The sequence below is a fragment of the Anarrhichthys ocellatus genome, unplaced genomic scaffold (genome assembly GCF_004355925.1).
Source record: "Anarrhichthys ocellatus isolate YVR2014 unplaced genomic scaffold, GSC_Weel_1.0 scaffold3, whole genome shotgun sequence".
NCBI classification, from domain to species: Eukaryota; Metazoa; Chordata; class Actinopteri; order Perciformes; family Anarhichadidae; genus Anarrhichthys; species Anarrhichthys ocellatus.
The window spans coordinates 6,200,001-6,220,531 of record NW_022280033.1 but is presented as its reverse complement, the minus strand read 5'-3'; the positions used below and the strand labels follow the sequence as shown (position 1 = coordinate 6,220,531).

General features: G+C 41.3%; 1 protein-coding gene across 1 annotated transcript in view; it reads right to left on the bottom strand.

The window, feature by feature from the left end:
* The window catches only part of fmn2a (formin 2a), a 36,378-nt gene extending 15,854 nt beyond the window's left edge, over positions 1–20,524 (bottom strand). The window contains exons 1-8 of the mRNA XM_031838961.1: positions 17,622–20,524; positions 14,564–14,716; positions 12,914–13,677; positions 12,253–12,394; positions 7,648–7,735; positions 4,200–4,261; positions 353–444; positions 122–251 (exon numbers count right to left, since the gene is read on the bottom strand). Coding sequence (XP_031694821.1) covers positions 122–251; positions 353–444; positions 4,200–4,261; positions 7,648–7,735; positions 12,253–12,394; positions 12,914–13,677; positions 14,564–14,716; positions 17,622–17,759 — 1,569 coding nt within the window. The 5' untranslated portion in view covers positions 17,760–20,524. The remainder of the gene's footprint in view (positions 1–121; positions 252–352; positions 445–4,199; positions 4,262–7,647; positions 7,736–12,252; positions 12,395–12,913; positions 13,678–14,563; positions 14,717–17,621) is intronic.
* Positions 20,525–20,531: the final 7 nt, after the last annotated feature.

Below are 20,531 nucleotides of genomic sequence, written 5' to 3'. Positions count from 1 at the left end.
ACACACACACACACACACACACACACACACACACACACACACACACAAATGAGATGTAGACATGAAGGTTAAACAGAGTGACTGAAAAGTAAATTAAACGAGAAGAGGCCCAGTGGCTCACCTTGCACACTCTCTGAATGATTTCTATTTTGCGGACGATTGAGGTGATACATTCGTGGAAAGTTGACTGAAACAGGATGCAGAACACTCGTTCAGAGAAGTTGGGGATTTGGGATAACTGGAACAGAAACCTGATGAAGGCACAAGATCAGTCACCATAACACATCTATTTAAAGACATAGCTCTCATATAATGAATTTGGTTCTGAAGGTACAGTAGGTTTGACTCGTACTGTTCAGGCTTGTCCAGTGGCTTGGCATCCTCCTTGTCTTTGGATGATTTAATATGCTTTTTAATGCCATCCATCTCGTCATTTTGAGCTCTCTGTAACATGAAAATAGAGATTAAGTAAAGATGGGAATGTATGTTGTATAGGCAACAGAAACCAAAATGCACTTAGAGTACAGCATACCATAAAAATGTCTAAATACATGTCATACTTCTACAGGAGAAAATACACGGCTGTCTTTCAGACACATTTTGTTTGTGTGCATTTCTTACTTGTATCTATTATATACGTTAGCAAAACACGAAGTAAAAGAAATGTAGAGGAAGCGAACGAAAATCAATCTCATGCCGATGACAAACCGCTGCATCCCTGAAACGGCCATGAATGGGCCAATAATAAGTGCCAATCTGTGTGATTGATGTGCAATACCTCTATTTCGCAGGATCACAAAAGGTGTTTACTTGCATCTCCGCAGAAGCTTTATACAAGCTTCACAACTCTGAGTCTCTAGTGTCACGCAAACCAGATCAAACAGACAAACGCATAGATTGTGTAGATAAACCTTATTTTCTGCTGATGAAGATTAACAGCCCCAGGACACTTATAGTACTAAATGGACATTGAGGGGATAATGTTTTGTCAATAGCTGTTTTCGGAATCAAAAATAAATGTTGAACCTTGACTTTCGAGCCAACATGGACAAGAAGTCCTTAATGAGCTCAGAAAAAAAAATACTTTTTAACATCTACAATTTCATGACAACTGGCCAACTCCATCTGCTGATGAAGATCATGCAATGTGATCAAAAGCTCTAGAGCAGCTAAAATTGCAGTGGATTTGTTAAGTCAGCTTAGTTCTTAATTTCTCTAGACAAACTTAGCCATTTTGTTCTTAACACTCAACTGAATGCTGTACAGTACAAGTTTCATAAATGTTAAAGAGTTGCTCCAGTCAGACAACATTCCTGACTATTATCCTGCTGTCAGGCCCTGGACCACAGTTTTAAACAAGGTGGTATAAAAAAAGAAAGAAAAAAAGGCCAAATGCCCCTTTGTTTTTCACAAGAGGCAAAGACAATAGATGTTAATGTGTCTGACGCAGATGGGTAAAACAATAAAACCATCCCCAGGAAGAGAATGTAAACTATCTCTCAGTCTCTCCAGAGCCCAAAGACCCCCAAAGTCTGAGTCTCAGCAGTCTGGTCTCTCCATCTTTCTCGGGTTTTGGCCTCGGCATGGATCCTTGGAAAACATCAAACGGCAGCATCAAAAGCACTGAGGGCCCGATTAGTATTCTACACACCGCTGCCTTCTGTCGACGAGGGCAAGCTCTCCTTCGCCTTCTCTTGAGATGTTTTCAAGTGTAAATATATTTAATACAAAGCAGATCCTTTTCAAAGGGCAGCATCAGAGCCCAGCAGTGTTTGGTGTAATTGGGGACAAGTAGGCATTAGCGTGTGATCTTTGAATTGCTAGGGCATGTTGCGCTGGTTGTTAGCATGAGAAATACAGTCCCATGTGGAATATCAAATGCAAAAGAAAGTAGAATGATATTCGTGATGCCAGAATTCTAGCGGTAGCCAAGTGGTATTCATTAGCCAGGTTCCTAGTGCAGGGCTAAACAGCGCCAGCCAGGGCTTAATCACCATTCATGTCAGTCAATTTTCAATGGAACAACATTTATGAGATTATTTGTACATTGAGATGCCAGCGAATATTATCCAAATGACAAATTGCATCACGTTGTGAACATGTTAAATATATTTAGACCTCACAAGGCTTTGTCTTAAGAAAAAGAAAACAGTATGAGCCAATTATTTGTAGTGTAAAAGTTCGTAGGAGGGACTATAGCTCAAACTGACCTCCATGACATTTAGCTACCGTCAGCTGAAAAGGAGTCTGAACTTCAGACTGTCTGGACCCAGATTATAGCTTGTGATATTAGAGGGGAGGGAGTGGTGTCCCACTATCACTGTGACCCCCTTTAATGGCGTCGGCTCATTGTTCAAAGAACAGGAGCGGCCATAATCCTTGTCTCATAGACTGAGCGACTCTGTCCCTGCCTGGGTGTGTCTCTCTGTGTGCACACTGTACAGTATGTGCACATTTGTGTGGGTCAACGTGTTTGTTTGTGAGAGAAAAAAAAAAAAGAGTGCGGGAGAGCAGTGTGTGATCTTACTCCTAGCACAGTGAGTGAGGGTGTAACCATTAGAAGCCCCTCGCATTCCTCAAGACAGGCTGACTGTGCTGCCAACTGTGGTTTAGGGGGCTGGAGACCCACAGACAGGATGGAGTCTCGCAATACAAAAGAGAAACAATTTGGCTCCTCAACTCAATAACATAGCCTTAGGCCATGAAGGGGAGAAGGAGAGAGAGGGAGAGGGCTTGAAGTCTCGGGGTGAGTGGAGAGGTTAGAAGACTTTTGATCCTCAGTTATGACACATTGGTTCATAACTACAGCTTGTCTCAAGCCTCAGTCTCATTCCCATGATCAACATTATTAATATGCCTCTGGCAGCCAAAGGTCCAGGCCTCTCCTGTGTAGTTGTGCCAAAAAACAATTCACAGGAATTTCACAGCATCTTAAAACTGTATTACAGCTGAAATATGGAAAACATGCCCGTTTTCATGTTCCATTATTTACTGACCCGAATACGAACGGGTCCTGAACCGTTTCCACTGGGCGGGGAAGATCAGTGAAGGTTGATGAATATGTATTTACTGTATACAAGGAGCCCTTCATGGCCCTTTATGGAGATGTATTGGCTAGTAGCGATGACAGCTCCGTAATTCTCTTTATGCTAATATTACCCAATACAATGTGGTGGTTACACTTGGCGAAGCTCACTGTAGTCTCTTTCTTCATTTTTTATTTTTTTTTTTTTAAAAAAGCACTTTCAAGAGGAGCTGTGCGACACAAAATCCTGGAGTTTCTCAACCGTTTCCTTTGCACAGGGGCGTTACAAAAGTGAATTAAATCCCATCCAGCGTGAAGAAAAACATGTTTACTACGTGAAAGCGTTGGTCCCCTTCCAGGCCAGCAGACTCTGTCACCAAACAGCACAAACACCAGTACGGTTTATGGCTCACCTGTTTGTTTTGGTATCTAATACACATTTCCTTTAGTTTGCCCTTTTAAGTGGAACATGGAATAGGAAGTCCACATGGAGAAAAATGTTCAAAGTTAAGTGACATCTCTGACTGACTGTGCAAAAAGCACATTAATTTATACAATAAACACAAGTGTTTTTTTTCTTCTTCAGTTTAAGTTTTGATAATCTTTGCAAGGTATCTTTTGATGGATAGCAGTTGGTATTTTGCAGCTTACCCTCAGGGAAGTGCCAAATAAAACTAACAGCTGATGAACGACTCTTTTGCTATTTTGCTGATATCACGGCTTGTTTGGTCCTCTTAGGTTTCACTCTATAATAAAATGATTGCCTGTTATTCATATTTGGCATGAAATGTGTAACCATAAATCATTCGATTTGTCACAAGCAAACTGTTCCAAAATAATACTGCAAACCACAGAGGGAAAGAAAAGACTAAGCCTTTCCCATACTGAATGCTGCAGTCAAGAGCTGGAGCTGTCAGTGGTGTTACTTTGTATAATTCCACTGTGTTTGTTGCTCAACATTGTGTATTTATATTGGTCTGCATTGGCAGGAAAGTGCAGAAGCGTATTTCAGTTTTGGATATTGTCTTTTCGTGGGTGTATTACTTCACTGAAACCTCTGTCCACATGAGCCTTGATCATCCTCTACTCAAAGTCAAAAAATGTTTATTACTGTTGTAACCACGAAGACAAAGCTCCAGCTCCGGGAAGTGCTACAGCCTGTTGCGATACTCACATTCTCATAGAGGGCGTGCAGAGTCTCCAGATCAACGACAGTGTTGTCCATATTTAGGACGGCTGTGGATGGAAGGAGAGGACGACGTGGTTAATGTGAATGTTAACACTGAAGCATGTCATGACATTTCTCTGCTGCCTCCGAGGATCACCATTAACAAGTCAGAAATCAAAGCAGCACAAACAGGCCTCCACTTCAGATTATAACATTTTCTTTGGCTGAAGAAACGATCACAAATATTGGCAGAACACTTATCCAATCTGTGTTGCTGCTCTGCTGGGGCAGAATATGGCACAAAACAAGGTCAAAATTCTCCCTGCACATAAAGGGTCATGTGCTGTCACTTTCACAGATATCGGCTCTCATCACGATAGCATGGAAGGGGCCACTCGCTAACTAACTAAAACATAAATACGGAGGTCTTAGAAATCTGTCAAAGGTACAAAGATCTGTGTTTGAACTCCGGTGTTTGAATTCCTGGTGTCGCCTTTTTGTCTCGGCGCGAGGACCTGGCGCCCGCGAGCATTAATCCTTTGAAAGTAAATGTTTAAAGACAAACAGAGCCCGGGGGTCTGCAGTGTTGAGGCTGAGGTGTTGCTGTGCGCACAATCACCCAGCGAAGCACTCCACACCTATATATGTGTTTCGCCGTGCTGTGGGTGTCCAAATTACTGACATTGTTTTGATCTGCTTATTTGCTGTTGAGGTACAGAGGGAACAGCTAGTGTCAGAGGGGATAAAGGAACTCAATGCACAATGTTCACTTTGCATCACATCTTATGCTTGGACTCTGTGACTGGATTTATAAGCTTTTCATTGACTTAACTTAAACAAACAAGAACACCAGAAAAACAAAATTAGAGAAAGGTCAGACATTTTTAGGGGAAAAGAAAAAAGCATGGAGTGTTTGTTGTTCTGATGCAGTCCGTTCTGCCTGGTGTTTTCAGCTTTGATATTGCTTTATCTCCCTTCATGTAATCCTGCATCCCTCTTAATCTCTCTTGTGCCACAAGGGCAAATCCACCCAGCTCTTTGCCGTCACCCTCTCACCTCTGCACACTCTTTCCTCTTCCAAAGCCACCACAGAAATAACTTCCTCCTCTTTGACTCTCCCCGTTTTTGTTTCTCGCACTCTTCTCTTGTTACCATTTGGTTTTCATTACTATCAGAACCAGAGTCTGGCTGGCTGGTTTGATTGGAGACAGCTTTTTCATTTTTATTTTTTAAACAGACATGGGAGAAAGCTGTATCATCACTCTCACACAGACCCCTTATGACCAAAAGCCAGACCCATCTGCCTGAGTCTACCCCGACTACCACATTCAACCCCAGCATGGTGCCGGCAACCACCATCTAATACTGTGACTGGCGCTCCAAAGCCTCACAGGAAGCAGACACCGCACGGAAGTGTCTTATGAAACATGCAGAGTGTCGGCCAAGTCTAACACCAAATAACAGCTGGGAAGAAAATAAAAATATTTTGATTACTCGCTGTGAGGTTGAGTCATCATTAAAACAGACGCGATCTAAGTCAATGATTCAGAAGTTGTTTTTCTTTGAGTAGGAGAAATTGAAGCCATGATGCATTTGCTAGTCATCGTCTTCACCACGGAATAGAGAGGAAATAAAACTGATTCACTGCACTGAAAGGGACAATTATAAAGTTTGGATGAATAAATCTCTCTCTTTTGATCATCTTTAATCATCTGAAACCTCGGACGACACAAAGGAACATGAGATCATTTCAGGAATGGGAAAACAGCATCATTGCTAAAATAGTCTTTTGGTGAAATAATGAGTATTTTATGGATATAAATATTCACGCCTAATAATCATTCAATTAAAATGCATGACAACATAAACAAAAAACACTTTCTAGGGTGACTTTGTTTGTCCAAGGCAGATATATCTTCACTCTGATCAATCAATGATATACTGAAGTTTCCAATCAGCGCTTCATTATGCACTTTGGCAAAAACTGTCCTAACATAAGAGATGAATGACGGTGCTGATGAGAGAGGCCCTCGCTTGCCCTCCCACTCTGACCCGAGATGGATGCACCAACGACTGACATTTAAACCAGAAGAGTGAAAATCCACAAAATGCTTTGAAGGTATTTCAGTCAGACAAAAACAGCCCAACTGTTTATTGCTACTAAAACAAACCAATCATGGTTTCTGTGGTGCACATTTCTTTTAATGCAAAATATCTATAGCTGCCATTGAGATAAAGAGTTGAAGCTGTAATAAAGGCTCCACTGTAGGAGGACTGAAAAGGATGGGGAGATGAGGAAGAGTGTTTAGACACATAGCTGAGCGAAGACTGCAGAGCAATCAGAGAGTAACTAAAACAGGAAAACAGTCTGTTCCCATCAACATCTCCTGAATGACTTCACTCTAACAAAGCCGCTGAGACAAGATGGTGACAACTCATCAGAGAAAGACAGAGCGCCGCGGAAGAACATGATGTAGACGTTAGATGGGGAGAGATTATGCAAAATGAGAGCAAAGAAAGGGGGAGAACAACAAAGGGAAAACATTTGCAACGTTATGACTTGTGATAAAGCAAACTACTACAGGGAGGTTTAAGCTTCGTCAATAACTTCAGCCGACACTCAATCTTACTCACTTCCCAGTCGACTTAAAAAAATATGTTTTTAATAATAAACTGGCACAGCTGTACTCAAAAAAACCAAACAAAACAATCTGAAATACTATGGCCAACATTTTAATGTTGTATACAGAACTTATTATAAAATATGTTGTGGTTTAAGAGTGCCGTTTGATGTCAGTGTTCAGCATGTCCACCGTTTATTGAAATAACCTGCCTCCCCTACACAGCTGGGAATAATAATAATCATAATCATAACAACAACAACAATAATAGTAGTAAATCACATAAATAGCACAACATGCACAGAAGGCAATAACGGAGGAGGTCCCAATGTGAATGCTGTTTACGAATTACGAAACAAAATTTGGGCATTTGGAATAAAATACTTTTTGTAAATGTTCTTGGTTGCTGCGGTCTTCCCGACAGCAATTTTATTAATTTTTTTTAAAAAGGATAGATGGGCAGGATCAGAGACAGTTCAAACTTTTTGTTTCACCTGCGTTTTACATATTTACGTCCCAGATGTGTGAGTTTCTGCTGTATAAAATACAGGTAAACTCAATGTCAACTGTATATGTCTGGGAAATTGTTGGAAAATAAAATAATAATGAATCACCCCGACAAATCTACTGTACTTAAAGATCTATTTTCCATTTTCTCCACATTTACAGTGCTGCTTTCAATACCACCTGCATACTGTAGCAACATGCAGAACATAACTACTCCTTCTACAGTGTGCAGACACATCATTCCATTATTTTATTGTAACCTGTGTAACAGAGTTCTTCACAAAGAGTCATTCGTCCAGATATCTGACCACATGATGAAGACTTACCGTTCTGGATGTCCTTCATGTCAAGATGAATGCTGGACATCAGAATACCCACAGCCTGTGAACGCTTGTTGTTCAAGAGCTTCATCACCTAAGAGTTGACGAGACAAAGACCAAAGAGAACAGGGATGATAATACAACATGTATCATGACATGATGCACACACACGCATGCAGTCAACGCATTTAATTAAAAAAAAAAGACAGGAACATCACTCCCCTTTATCAGTTTCCTTCTATGGGAAGACAATTTAAGACCATTCACCTGGAAACAGTGAAATTAAAATGCTGTCAAGCTGAATTATGATGATTAACAATTTCTCCTTTTCCTCCAATTCTCCACATCCATCATCTTTCAGTCATACATATGAAACCTTTTACGCAACAAGAAATAGAAAATGATCATGAAGTCCTGCGACTGATTACATTTACAGAGAATCCCTATGGTTTGGATTACATTGTATTTCATGGAATTGCACAATGGAGGGATTTTTTTATCATATCCAAAGATCAAACCTGCTCCAAGAGCTGCAATATTAACAAATGTTAGCTGAATAGAAATAGCTTCAACTTGTCATCCAGCCAGGAGTTAAATATCAAGCCAGTGTTGTTATCAAGCATGAAAAACTGCATCCAAAGGGGGCCATTATGAACCACCGCTGGCCTGAGTAAGCAGAAGTGTGCGCCGGGTAGCAGAGTGGTGAAGGGACGGGATGGGAAACCCGTAGCCTACTGTGATCCAGACTAAACGCTTCCATCTAAACCAGATCACACAGACCACAGACCTCTCAAACACACAGGAAGTTATATCACCAGTCCCCAACTGTCTCCGTTTTCCCGGCTCAGCCACAGCTTCGAGGGACAGGCCGGGCGAGGTATGATGCTGAATGACTTCCACGGTGAGACCGATAGCTGGTGTAGGGTAGCCGTTTAATGGCAGTGAAATAACAAGTCAGTAGTCATGATTTATCAGCTGACCTGAGTCTTCTAAATGTATAAACAGGTTAAAATTGCATTAAACAGTTCAGTGGTTTACAGAGCTGCCTGATATCACTTTACACATAAATCTAAAAATGCCCTTGCAGTGTATCAGTAGTATTATTTCTTAATGAAACACAGCTGGATCCGTGAACCACTACGGTTAGAGAAATTATTTTTCATCAATGGCTTTTTTTGAGGACAACGAAACAGCCCTAAACATTTCATCTAATGCCGTGTCTTTCAGCAGTCTCATGGCATACGTGTGTCTAGGAGTTTTGTTTAAAGAAATCCTTTAAGTCACATTAATTATACTGCATGTTGATCTTTTGATTCATTTATCATTTCAACATTGGCCAATATGAAACAAGAAACAAATCACTGAGGTGCAAAACAGTGTGCGAGTTTCCAGTTGTACAAAAAGTAATTATTACGTATAAATTATTTCTTAGCATTTAACTTCGTGATCAAGCTTAGGTTGAACTAAAACTACGAATACGACTTTTTATTTAGTGATGCTTAACACCTTTAAATACATTTTAAATATACTGTGGGACTGCTTTATCACCTGACATTCTAAAAACTGAGCAGTGGAGGGAAAACAAACAGTTCCACAGAATCCACGTATTGATCGATAAACAGTCTGCACAATAGCCAGATGTTACAACAATAACCAGCGGCATCACCACTCTACTTTTGACTTCTCATAATTTGTTTAGGGTAGGAAAGATGTGCTGTGCACCACGAACCCACAGTATCGGACTTTGAAAGCTTCCGGATTAGTGTATTGACAGAAAATGTATCTGCAACTATGATTCATAATTTAAGTAATTTCTCATGCACAAATGCTGAACATCCCCGAGCTTGAGCATCTTAACTGTGAGGATTTTAGACTTTTGTGATCACAATCTTTGGGCTTTGGACTGCTGCTCAGACAAAAGAGAATTTATCACTGTGTTCTCACAATTTATCAACCAAACAATTAATAGATTCAATTAGAGAGTAATCACAAGATTAGTCAATAGTTAAAATATCATTAGTTGCAGCCCTCATTCATATCCTCTATTGACTATGATTATAAGAAATCCTCATTCATGCAGGATGTAAAAAGTCTTAAGGAGACCTAAGCTGCACTTAGCATTCATTCCATCAGAAGTGAAAACACATTTTGCATCTCAAAGATCAATGCTGCTAAATTGACCCCGAATGCCATAAAACAAAAAAAACAAAAATGATCAATCTCAAACAGATTCATCTCACATAATCTAGCAGCATGGCTACATTGCACCTCTGTCTGAAAGGGCCAGCAGCGTATACTGTAACAGAGCTCTTCTTCTAAACTCCTTTACAGATAGACAGCAGGTCAACCCTCGACACTGGACGATGATAGCGTTTCACATTCGACACTGATGTCAGCAGAGGCCTTTCCACCGACGTCAAAGCTGCTCTCTAGTGGTAGCTCTAAAGGATTCTCATCAGCAAGACAGTTGAACTCACAACACACAGGGGGACGGGAAGAGCTGCAAGTAATAGGAGATGGGATCGATCGTCTTGAGGCCTGGGGACGGTCCTCACGAGATGGAAATGTCAAAGGTTGGCTCCAAATTGGGATCCGTCACAGCTCTGCCTATGTTTTATTTTTTCCCCCATTATTGACTTTAACATTGTCAGCACTATTGTTGTGTTGGAGAACCTCCACGGCAGCATCATGGAGCGAGGACCGGGGGAATTCAACCCACACCCACCTCAATTTGTCTCGCTATTTAGCAATACAACCACAGCACGAGCTACTGCACGATGTAGTGGCAGACTTACTCGGAGCTCCATCAATCACGACGTCTCACTAAGGAAAGTCTATTTTAATAGAGAGTGGGGAACTCATTTGCGTCATTTCTTATATCTAGACTCTCAGCTGTCGCACTGCTCTGTACAGAAGTCAATTCCCTCCATTAGCTTTCTCAGATGTTAAAGAAACCATCCGACATCCCCTGGAGTGCCAACATGCTTGATGACGGCTATTTCTGAAGAGTGTTTGAAAAGGAATCTCTGTATGAAAGAAGGATTTTCTTGTGAAGGGCAAACTCCCTTAGCTTATCTACCTTTTCCCCATTGGTGTTGACTTTTGTGCTCTATTGGATCAAAGCTTCAAGGTGAGTTTTCCCCTCTCTTGTTTGCTGTACATAGTGGCTTAAACTAAGCTACTGCAGTTACTTCCTGGCAAGTGCATATTCCTCATGAAACACGCTTGTGGCTGATGTTCCAGCGTATGCTGCATTTTTCTTACACAGGACTCTTCACAGCTTGAAGATCAAATAATTATCCTGAACAATCAAGTGAACCCATGAAAGTATTGAAATAATACACATAGAGGCTCGGGCTCAGCAGGACTCAGAGATACAGTTTATTTTTGTTAAAGTCAGTGGTGGAAAGTAACAAAGTACTTTTACTCAATTACTCTACTTAAGTACATTTGCGAGGTCCTTGTATTATTTTACTTCGCTGAAATATTGTTCTTTCTACTAGGCTACATTTATAGATTCAGATTTTACACAAAAACACATTTAATAAACGTATGAAATCCAAGAAGATTGTTCAGGATTAAACCAGTGGATCGTTATTGCGCCCAAACAAACTCCTTAAAGCAACACATTTGAAAGCTGCAGGCAAAATAAATGCAATAATTGACCCAGTTGACAATAAAACCCATGATGAAAGGTCCAACTTTTACACACCTCGGCTGGACCATGTGGCATCAACAAATACAGCTTTGGATGTTTAGAAAAAAATAAAAGAAATTATGTTATGTGGCTTCAGAAACTACTCAATTGGACATACATTATTATTATTATTATTATTATTATTATGGGGAAGAGGAGTTTAACATTTATCTGTCGAACTTTCCCTCAATCGGAACCTTTTTTAGTTTTTATATTTTGGTGTTGAGTTTCACTTCATCACTTCCAATAAACTAAGAAGACTTCCCACTAACGTCCACTCTTGAGACCAATATTTCATCTCAGCAACTGTCTGGTGATCCTACTGGGTCTTAATTAGAAGGGTGAAAAGCTCGTCCCTGGTGCAACATTATATGTGATTTAGACAGCAAATAGTACATGAACATTAAAATCCTGACCAAAGCAGCTTTAAATCGTGGATCAAATGTTTGACTTGTAGATTGATGGATTGGCATGAAGGGCATTGGGGAGGCAAACGGTCTGACTATCAAACTAAGTCATACAGAAAGCACAATAGGAGGAACCACATCATGAAATACAGCTCCCAGGCTTCTCCCTCCCTCCCTCCTTCCTTCCTTTTTTCCTTCTTCTCCCCACCCTCACTCCCTCTCTCCCAACAGTCATCACCGTCGTGAGGTTTCCTCACCGCACGCGAGACATTGGCTCGGTGCCACTGGATGGTCACGGGGGAGTCGGGTGGGAGCCAGAGCTCACACCACATAATAACTGTCTGGCTGAAGCAGTTCCTCCCATCACTCAAAGAGCGACAGAGAAGAGAAATGGAAATGAACGGGTCATCAGAGGAGTGAGAGTGAAGATGGGAAAAGCCCTGAAGAGAAACCATATTTAGTGACCCAGGGGGATATACAAACACACAAACATAAAACGCACTTTACCTGCTTGGCCTTGGACTTGCTGATTGTATCTGAAATTGGCTTTTTCTTCTCCTTAACAGCACTTTTGGAGAAAAGTTCCACAAATTCTTTAAAGTCCACACTCGGTTCATCGATTGTATCCCACACCAGTGAGCCAATGGGCCTGAAGATAGGAGGAAAGTGGAATTATTATAGGAGCAATGACAGGCGAGGTTTAATCTGCCATGTATCGTTTGAAAAAGTACAGCCAAGTCCACTTTTATAGTAACTCATGTTTTTATTTCACCACAAAATGCATTTTGCACAGTTCTTGATTGACTCATTTGTCATCTTTTGCAGCATAAAATCCACTCACACAAATCCATTTGTCAAATCAGTCGGCCAACACAATATATTTAGGATTCAGCATCAAGTTCCTCACTTGCAAGTGAATCAAGTAGTCTATTTCTAGATGTTTATTCAGCTACAATTTTCCAAGCCTTATTAAGGAAAGAAAACCTGGTTCAAGTAAATTCAGTGCTGACCACAATGTCTGGACTGCATCACTTTCATTTTCCACAATGTTAGCATCTCTACTGCCGTCAGAGCACGTGACGATCTTTATCTTAAGTGGACAAGCTTCCTCCATACTGTTCAGAAAATACCCATGTGCAAATGATCCATATCTACAGCATATCCTTACTTTTTAGCATTCAGCTGTATCCGTGTCCAGTAGAGTGGCTTCATTGGCTTGGGGGGCTCTATCGCAGCCTTGGCAGGGGCAGCTTCCTGGACCATCATGGAGGGCATGGGGCCTGGTGGTGGTGGAGGCCCAAAGCCTGGGGGTGGGGGTGGAGGAGGGGGGCCCATTCCAGGCGGAGGGGGTGGGGGAGGAGGGCCCATACCCAGCGGTGGAGGAGGTGGGGGTCCAAAACCCAGCAGGGGAGGAGGTGGTGGAGGTCCAAAACCTGGTGGTGGAGGAGGTGGTGGAGGAGGTCCAAACCCGGGTAAGGGTGGGGGAGGCGGTGGTGGAGGAGGAGGAGCAACACCCCCTGGTAAAGGTGGTGGTGGTGGAGCTTGATGGGCGCTGCTCGGTTGCCTCTGTTGGCACATGCAGACAAAGCTCTCTGTAGATTTGGGGATGGAGGATGAAACGGAAGACGACACGCTGCCTGATCCTCCGATGAAAGGCACGTCAAACTTAAACCCCTCCTCCACAGGTGAGGTCTGGACGGACACCTCCTGGCTCATCTTTTCCAGTCTTCCTCCTCTCATCTGTGAGGCCTTGTGGTGGGCAGTGCACAGAGCTCCAATATTATCACCGCTGCCCTTTGCCAAGGAGGCCTGCTGGCCCTGCAACACAGCAATCTTAATCCGCAGGTCATCAACGGTCCTCTCCAGCTGAGGGATGAGGCAGCTTTCATCCTCTGATGATGACTGACCTGACTTCAACCTGCTGGATTCTGTCTGTCAGTGAACAAAAACAAAGATTTTAACCTAGCATACAACTACATTAAAAGGTTCACAATGGGGAACTTAAGAAAAATAAGGCCTATGGGTTGGGGCTTTTGCTACACGACACCTTCTTTAAAAGCAGGTAGTCTAGCCTCTTGTACTCTAAATGTTAAAAAGCAAACATAAAAATGTGCCGTTAAATCTTGGACATAATTGTCATTCAATAAATTTCACTCTATAAACAGTAAAACAGCCACAGCTGAGGGAGTTTAGTGACAGAGCTGTGAGCTAACGGAGGGTCAAGAAAGTCCATTATGTCTAGACTCCATCAGATCTCTGGCTCCAGACTGGTTAGAGCAGGGATGGGGGGATACCGAGAGAATTGACCCCAGAGACAGTGAGTCTCGTTGGGCCTCACATGGGGAGGGCTTGTGTCTGCAGTACACATAGTACACATTCCCCAGTTGTGGTCACATCGTTGAATCTTAAGGAGAACATTCAGTCAGTATAGCCTTCCTAATTTATTAACTCTTCCTGGAAACTGGGAGGGTCACTGCGACAGTCTCACAAGTCTTTAAAGACAAGCCTGACCTCTGGTGGACAAAGAACAGAGACTGAGGTTTACTGTATTCCTCAACATTCTGACAGGTTGCAGGTTGAAATAAAACACTTAATAATTGCATTCTTCAATGCCTGATAATCCTGTATGGGCACAATGGATTGTATTTCAAAGTAGGCATTTCTCAATGTCCCTTTTTTCTGCTCTTCACTCAAACTACTATTCTAAATGCTCTCTGATGTTGGTAGTTAAACCAAGATACCATATCAAAGCCAGCATAATGCTGAGCGGGCAATCCTACTGTTAAGTACGTTAAGATGTATAGAGGATTTAACCAACCTGAGAGTGTAGAGCTCCTAATGTCTTGGCTGATGATTGATGCAAAGGTGATCTCAAGCTTTGTTCTCTGGCTGTGGTTCGCCCCCCATAGAGTTCCCACAAGTGAGAAGACACTGGCAGGCCTACAGAAGCCCAGGTGTACAGCTGCTCCTCCTGCAAAGGTTTAGAAAACAAGCTTTAAAAAAAACTAACTGTAAATGAGATCAGATCCAAGGATAAATATGTGTGCTCAAAACTACTTGCTCCCATTGAGGGCTACTACCCACTGTATCTATCATACAGTGTGAACACATGCAGCATGATTAGAGTTTAACAACATCCACTGGGAATATGAGTCAAGTGGTAGCTTTTTCTGCACGCTTCAAGTGTGGAAAGACTTCAGGATAATAAGCCGCAGTAGAACCATAACGATTTTTTTTCTTTTCATAGCCAATGTAGCACACAGACTCATTCTCCTCCTCTTATAGATTCAGAGCATCATGTAGGTACACTAATCAATGATTTGTACTTTGTGGGATTTCTGGCTTTCAAAATGAACCGTCTCCTCCTTTTGTCCTGAGACGGTGTTTTTTTCTCAGGACAAAACGCATTAGCTGGATTATGGTAACCTGATCTACAGCCAGAAAAACACACATACAGACAGTCTTGTTTTCACGACTTTTGGGACATTACATTGACTTAAATTTCCTGGAGACTTACCCTAACAGCTAAACCATAAACATTATACTAACCTTAGCTCATTACATTTTAGGGTAAAGTAGGTTATGTTATAGGGACGTGCATTCCGTCCTCATAAGGAAGGTGAGTCCCCACAATGTGACTGTTAACAGATTTATGTCCCCCCCCACACACACACACACACACACACACACACACACACACACACACACACACACACACACACACACACACACACACACACACACACACACACACACGATTGATGGGGAGCCACTCATTAGTATTTATCCACTTAGCAATGCCAAGTGAGAGAGATGACTTGTTTTATACTGAGTTCTTAGATACTCATCCTCCCCAAACCCCATTTTTGGACAGAAAGAAGTTGATGGAGTATTTATTTTCAAGCGGTATGCAGAACAAGACACCCACCACTCATACATTTGTTTACTCCAGCAAAGCAGTGAAATTGGATACAAGGCCATATTTAGGTAGCAAATTGGAAGACAAATAGGAGTTGAGAGATAAAGATGGAAATTAAAGGATAGCGAAATGGTGAAAGAGAGGACAGAGGTGACGCAGGAAGTGATTCATACCAAGATGGAATTTATCTTTCAAAGGAAAACAAATCTAAAAGATTGGGGTATCAAAGCGGTTTAAGTGAAACAGTTGCAGAGGAGCAAAGACTGACTGTGATGATATATTTTAAAAGAGTGATTAGCTGTAACAAACTAAATAATAACAATGAGAAACATACTCTGAATGGCAACAGCAAAGGCTATTTTTGATCAAGCTGAATAATGCAGGACTCCAGGGCAGGCCTCACAGGCAGAGAGTGAGGACAAAAAAAAACCCAACAACAACAAAAAAAGTAGGTGGGGGGCAGCAGTGCAATCCTGTCCTACGCTGACATGGTGAGCTTTTTGCTGAGGAAGAGCAGCCTGAGCCCAAGGCACGTGGAGTTGTTAGATAACATGGTCAGCAGATGATCTACGCAAGCACACATATGTGTGTGTGTGTGTGTGTGTGTTTGTGTGTGACTGAGTGAGTGTAAGAGGGACTGCTATTAATCCAGCCATGCGAGAAAATGCCTGAACATGTATGGGTGTCTGGGGCTGTCCTTTTGTATATACTGTATGAGTGCACATGTGGCAGAGTTGAACATAAAAAGAAAGTGCTCTGGGTTTGCATCCTATTGTGACTGCACACTAGGCAAGCAGAATAATGACTATATTTCATATATAACAGCTTTAGAGCATGCATGTTTAGGTATGCATGCTGAACCTTTATGCATGAACATAATTTGACATGCTCGTATGTACACAATGCTTCATGTATATGTGGGGGGAGGAGCAGTGTGCAACTAGAGAGCAACACTAATCTGCTAACATGTTTTGGTAATCAACATACAAAACAACAACACTAAGAGTCTACAGCCATGCAACAGCTCTAGGATAAATAATCTGGGGACCATGAATGTCTGTAAAAATCTTTGTGTCAATCCATGTTTGAAAACGATATTTCACTGGATAAGACCTTATGGTGCCAACGGAAAAGTCGTCCTCTGGGCACAATGAATGTCTGTAGAAAATGTCATGGCAAACCATCCAATGGTTGTTAAGATATTTTAGTCTGAACCAAACGGATGGGCCGGCCGATACTGCGTCTGTAAAACCAAACCGGTAAAAATAGCAATAAGGCTAAAAGAGATAATTAAATTTGTCTCAATGCGTGTAAAGAAGACAACTAATCTGAGACATAAAGACGCTGAGCAGGCATTCACATCAACACACAGTAACATGAAGTTCAGTAGGATGAGCAGCTACAAGGGGAAATGAGGGTGGCTGTGGTGAACTGTGCAGGGTGATGTGATGCTCATGAGATTAGGTCAGAGCAAAGCATTACGGGAATGGAGAATTAAAGATCTATGAAATGAACTTTCATGCAGTCACCCCACATGCACCGCTGCTCTTCAGATAATGAAATGTCTCTGGGATGAATCACAGTAATACAGCAAATTACTTTGTGCTGCATTCTTTCAGTATATCATCTGATGAGCAAATGTCAACGCGTTCAGTATTTTGGCCATCTTGTTATTTTGCAACCGGAAGTGACGATGCAAGTTAGACCAAGAACTTGCCGCCCGATGTCGAATCACTTTGTAATTCAGCCACAGTCCTGAATGGACAATCACTAACAACATGCATCATAACGTGTTCGTTTAATCAAAATTAGAGCAGTGGTGCCTCAGTTTTTGCCTCTGAAAGGGTGACATTGTGATCTTTGTACTTTTAACACTAATATATATCGAGTTGCTGATGCTCATGTCATCATTTTGTAAAACAGCCATGATGGCAGGCAGTGAAGATGGAGGTCTTACATTAAACACTGCTGACGCAGTGCTGTCACCATGGAGCTCTGCTGTGCCATCACTGAAGGGGTGCAGCAGACCCTGGACCAACATTCGGTGACACAGTTCCTTCGCCTCCTCTTCTGCAGACCCATCTCCACCATGCATACACAGCCAGTCCAACAGAGTGTGACCTGAGAACAGAAAGGCAGTGAAGCGCAAGACTGAAACTGGCCTAAAGAATAAAGAGCTCCATTTTCTGTTGTTGAAACTAATGAATCCTGATTCTACTTATTTTTAACGTATCATAAGTAGGCGAGCTGAAGTGTTCAACTAGACACCTTATACCACTCAGATCAAAGAGTGGAAAAGTGATGTCTCAGTTTCAGATGTGATAATTAAACACGTGAATATCTATTCACACCATTTAAATGAGGATGAGGATGACAGGAGAGATGGTGTTAACTCCGTTGTGCAAAGAATTTGGTATCAGAAAGAGAAAAACACAATGCCTAACATTGTGGTGCGGTTGTACAGCTCTTTAATTCTACATTTCAATATAATACACTGGAAAGAACACAGATTGCTTCTGTCTTGGTAATCAGACAAAGAATAAAGACTTTTGTCATGGAGCCAGAGTAAGAAAGCAAAGTGAGTATGAGCTGTGATAAATTTCTCATAATCCCTGAATGAAGAATCCTGTTTCTTGCTGATGGCAGGAGCAGAAGTAATTATTAAAGCTTGGACCAAATATTAACTATGTGACATCAACAGAGGATTTGGAGCCCTGAGGAAAAACACAGCTCTGTTGCTTCATAGTCCAACCATGACACACTGTGTAGTCAGTTGTTAACGTTAAACCATGTGATTCAGGAGACATTAACACAGTCCTATGACTCGTGGTCCTGTGGACATTGATTTTGAGCACTTTGTCTTTAAACACTGAGGGCTAATGCAGAAAACTGATTGCATCTCATAAAATGTGTGACGCAGACTAACTTAACGTGATTCAAATCAGTTCAGCATGCACATATAGAATTCGTTTTATTAATCTGTGGCCAGTTGTTTTTTTACACTTCTTTGGTTTTCCCACTCCCTCCTCAGGGCCCAATGTGACCTGAAAAACTTGCCAAAGTGATGTAACATGCAGGGCTGAATTAGTGAGTGGTGAAATAACCAGAGTCTTTGTGAATAACAACAGAGCAGCATATGTCCTTTCATTTTGAAATCTCAGATAGGCCCAATGGTCAAAATACAAAGGACCTCCATTGCTTGGCTACAATAAATTCACCTGACAAAATGAGAATGGACCTCATATCATGACTCATTTTTGTCATGCAGATAAACTGTCACTTGGGATTAGCATCCAATAGTGTCCACTGTGTGTGTGTGTGTGTGTGTGTGTGTGTGTGGGGCATCGCCCTGGGTGGGCGGCAGTGTCGTCATTCTGTCTGATTTATGAGCACAGGCTCAGACAGTGGAGAGCAGCTGAGCTCTTGAAGTGCACCACAACAGAAAGGAGGACAGAGTGGCATTGTTTTATTAGAAGGAGGCGTTTGTTCTGAAGACACTCCTCAGTAAAGAACCCTCACTGTTACATCATGATTTTCATGAGCTATTGTACTTTTAAATCATAGCTTTATTGTTCTTGCTGTGATTGTTTGAATAATGTGATCATTTGTTACTAGAATTTTAATAACTATACAATTACCATTTCACAATACCATTGCATAATAACCTAATCTCAATATGGACGGAGATAGGAGTCAAACTAATAGGGGTTACATCGGGGCCATTTGGGATTCCCAGCAACAACAGGAATAAATGAAACACAAACTGTAATATGTCAATGGCAGGAATCTTTGTTTTACCATGATGCATTGCTGGGTCAGTAAAAGGTTGCTTCTGTGAGAGCAGAGGAGTCAATGAAAAGGATTTTCTACTCAATAAAAAACATTTTTTACTATATACAATGCTAGTCCTGGTGATATTTTATAGTTTGTCAAATCACATGAAAAGACCAAAACCAACAATTTATTGACCCTACTAACACATATGGCTTGTATTAATTTAAGCCCAATGTAGGTTATTCGACCATAGACCATCGTTGTCAAAACACTATTTTGTTTTATTTTCCCATATACCCAATCTGCGGCTGAAGCTAGTTTGCAACAAATGTACTATTAACTTCTATCTATGCTTCACTTGCTGAATGCTAAAGTGCCCTGTTGTTTTAGGAAACCACTTAGTGTTTCTAAAACAATAAATAAAAAAAAGACAACATATTTCTGCCTTTTTTAAAAAAGATTTACCTCTTCAGTTGAAACAAATAGGCTTAAAGCTGAGTACCACAAACAGGAAATGGGAAAGTATCAAGAGAGGGACAAACATATTGTTGGTTTTGGTCTTTTTATTGGAAAATTATATATTATTGCCATTTAAATCCATACAAACACTTTATATGAACCTTAGCTAATAGTATATACATTCAGGTTTTGTTTTAAATTGTAGGGCTGTGACGCAAACATGATGTGAACCAATTCATTAATATTATATAATAATATACTATATTTATCACTTCTTCTGAGACACACCTCCTTGTTCTATTAATTCCCATTTTCTGACTACCTCCTGGTTCACACCATCCAATCAAGACACCCCCCAAACAATTTATCTCCTCTCTTTTACCTTAACAAGAAGCTACCATTAATTATTGTGGTCTTTAACAACCAAATCAGGCACATCTGTAGGTCATACATTTGATAGCAACATCCAACCCTTACTACTGGCATCACAATGCCATCCAGAATCAGTGCAATGGTGGCCAAGATGTGTTGCTTATTTATGATGTGGTTATTTCCAGCACTTCATATCTGTCTGATTAAGCTTCATTCAGCAGCAGCTCAGTTACCTGTGTTATATGTGACTCACCAGAGAAGA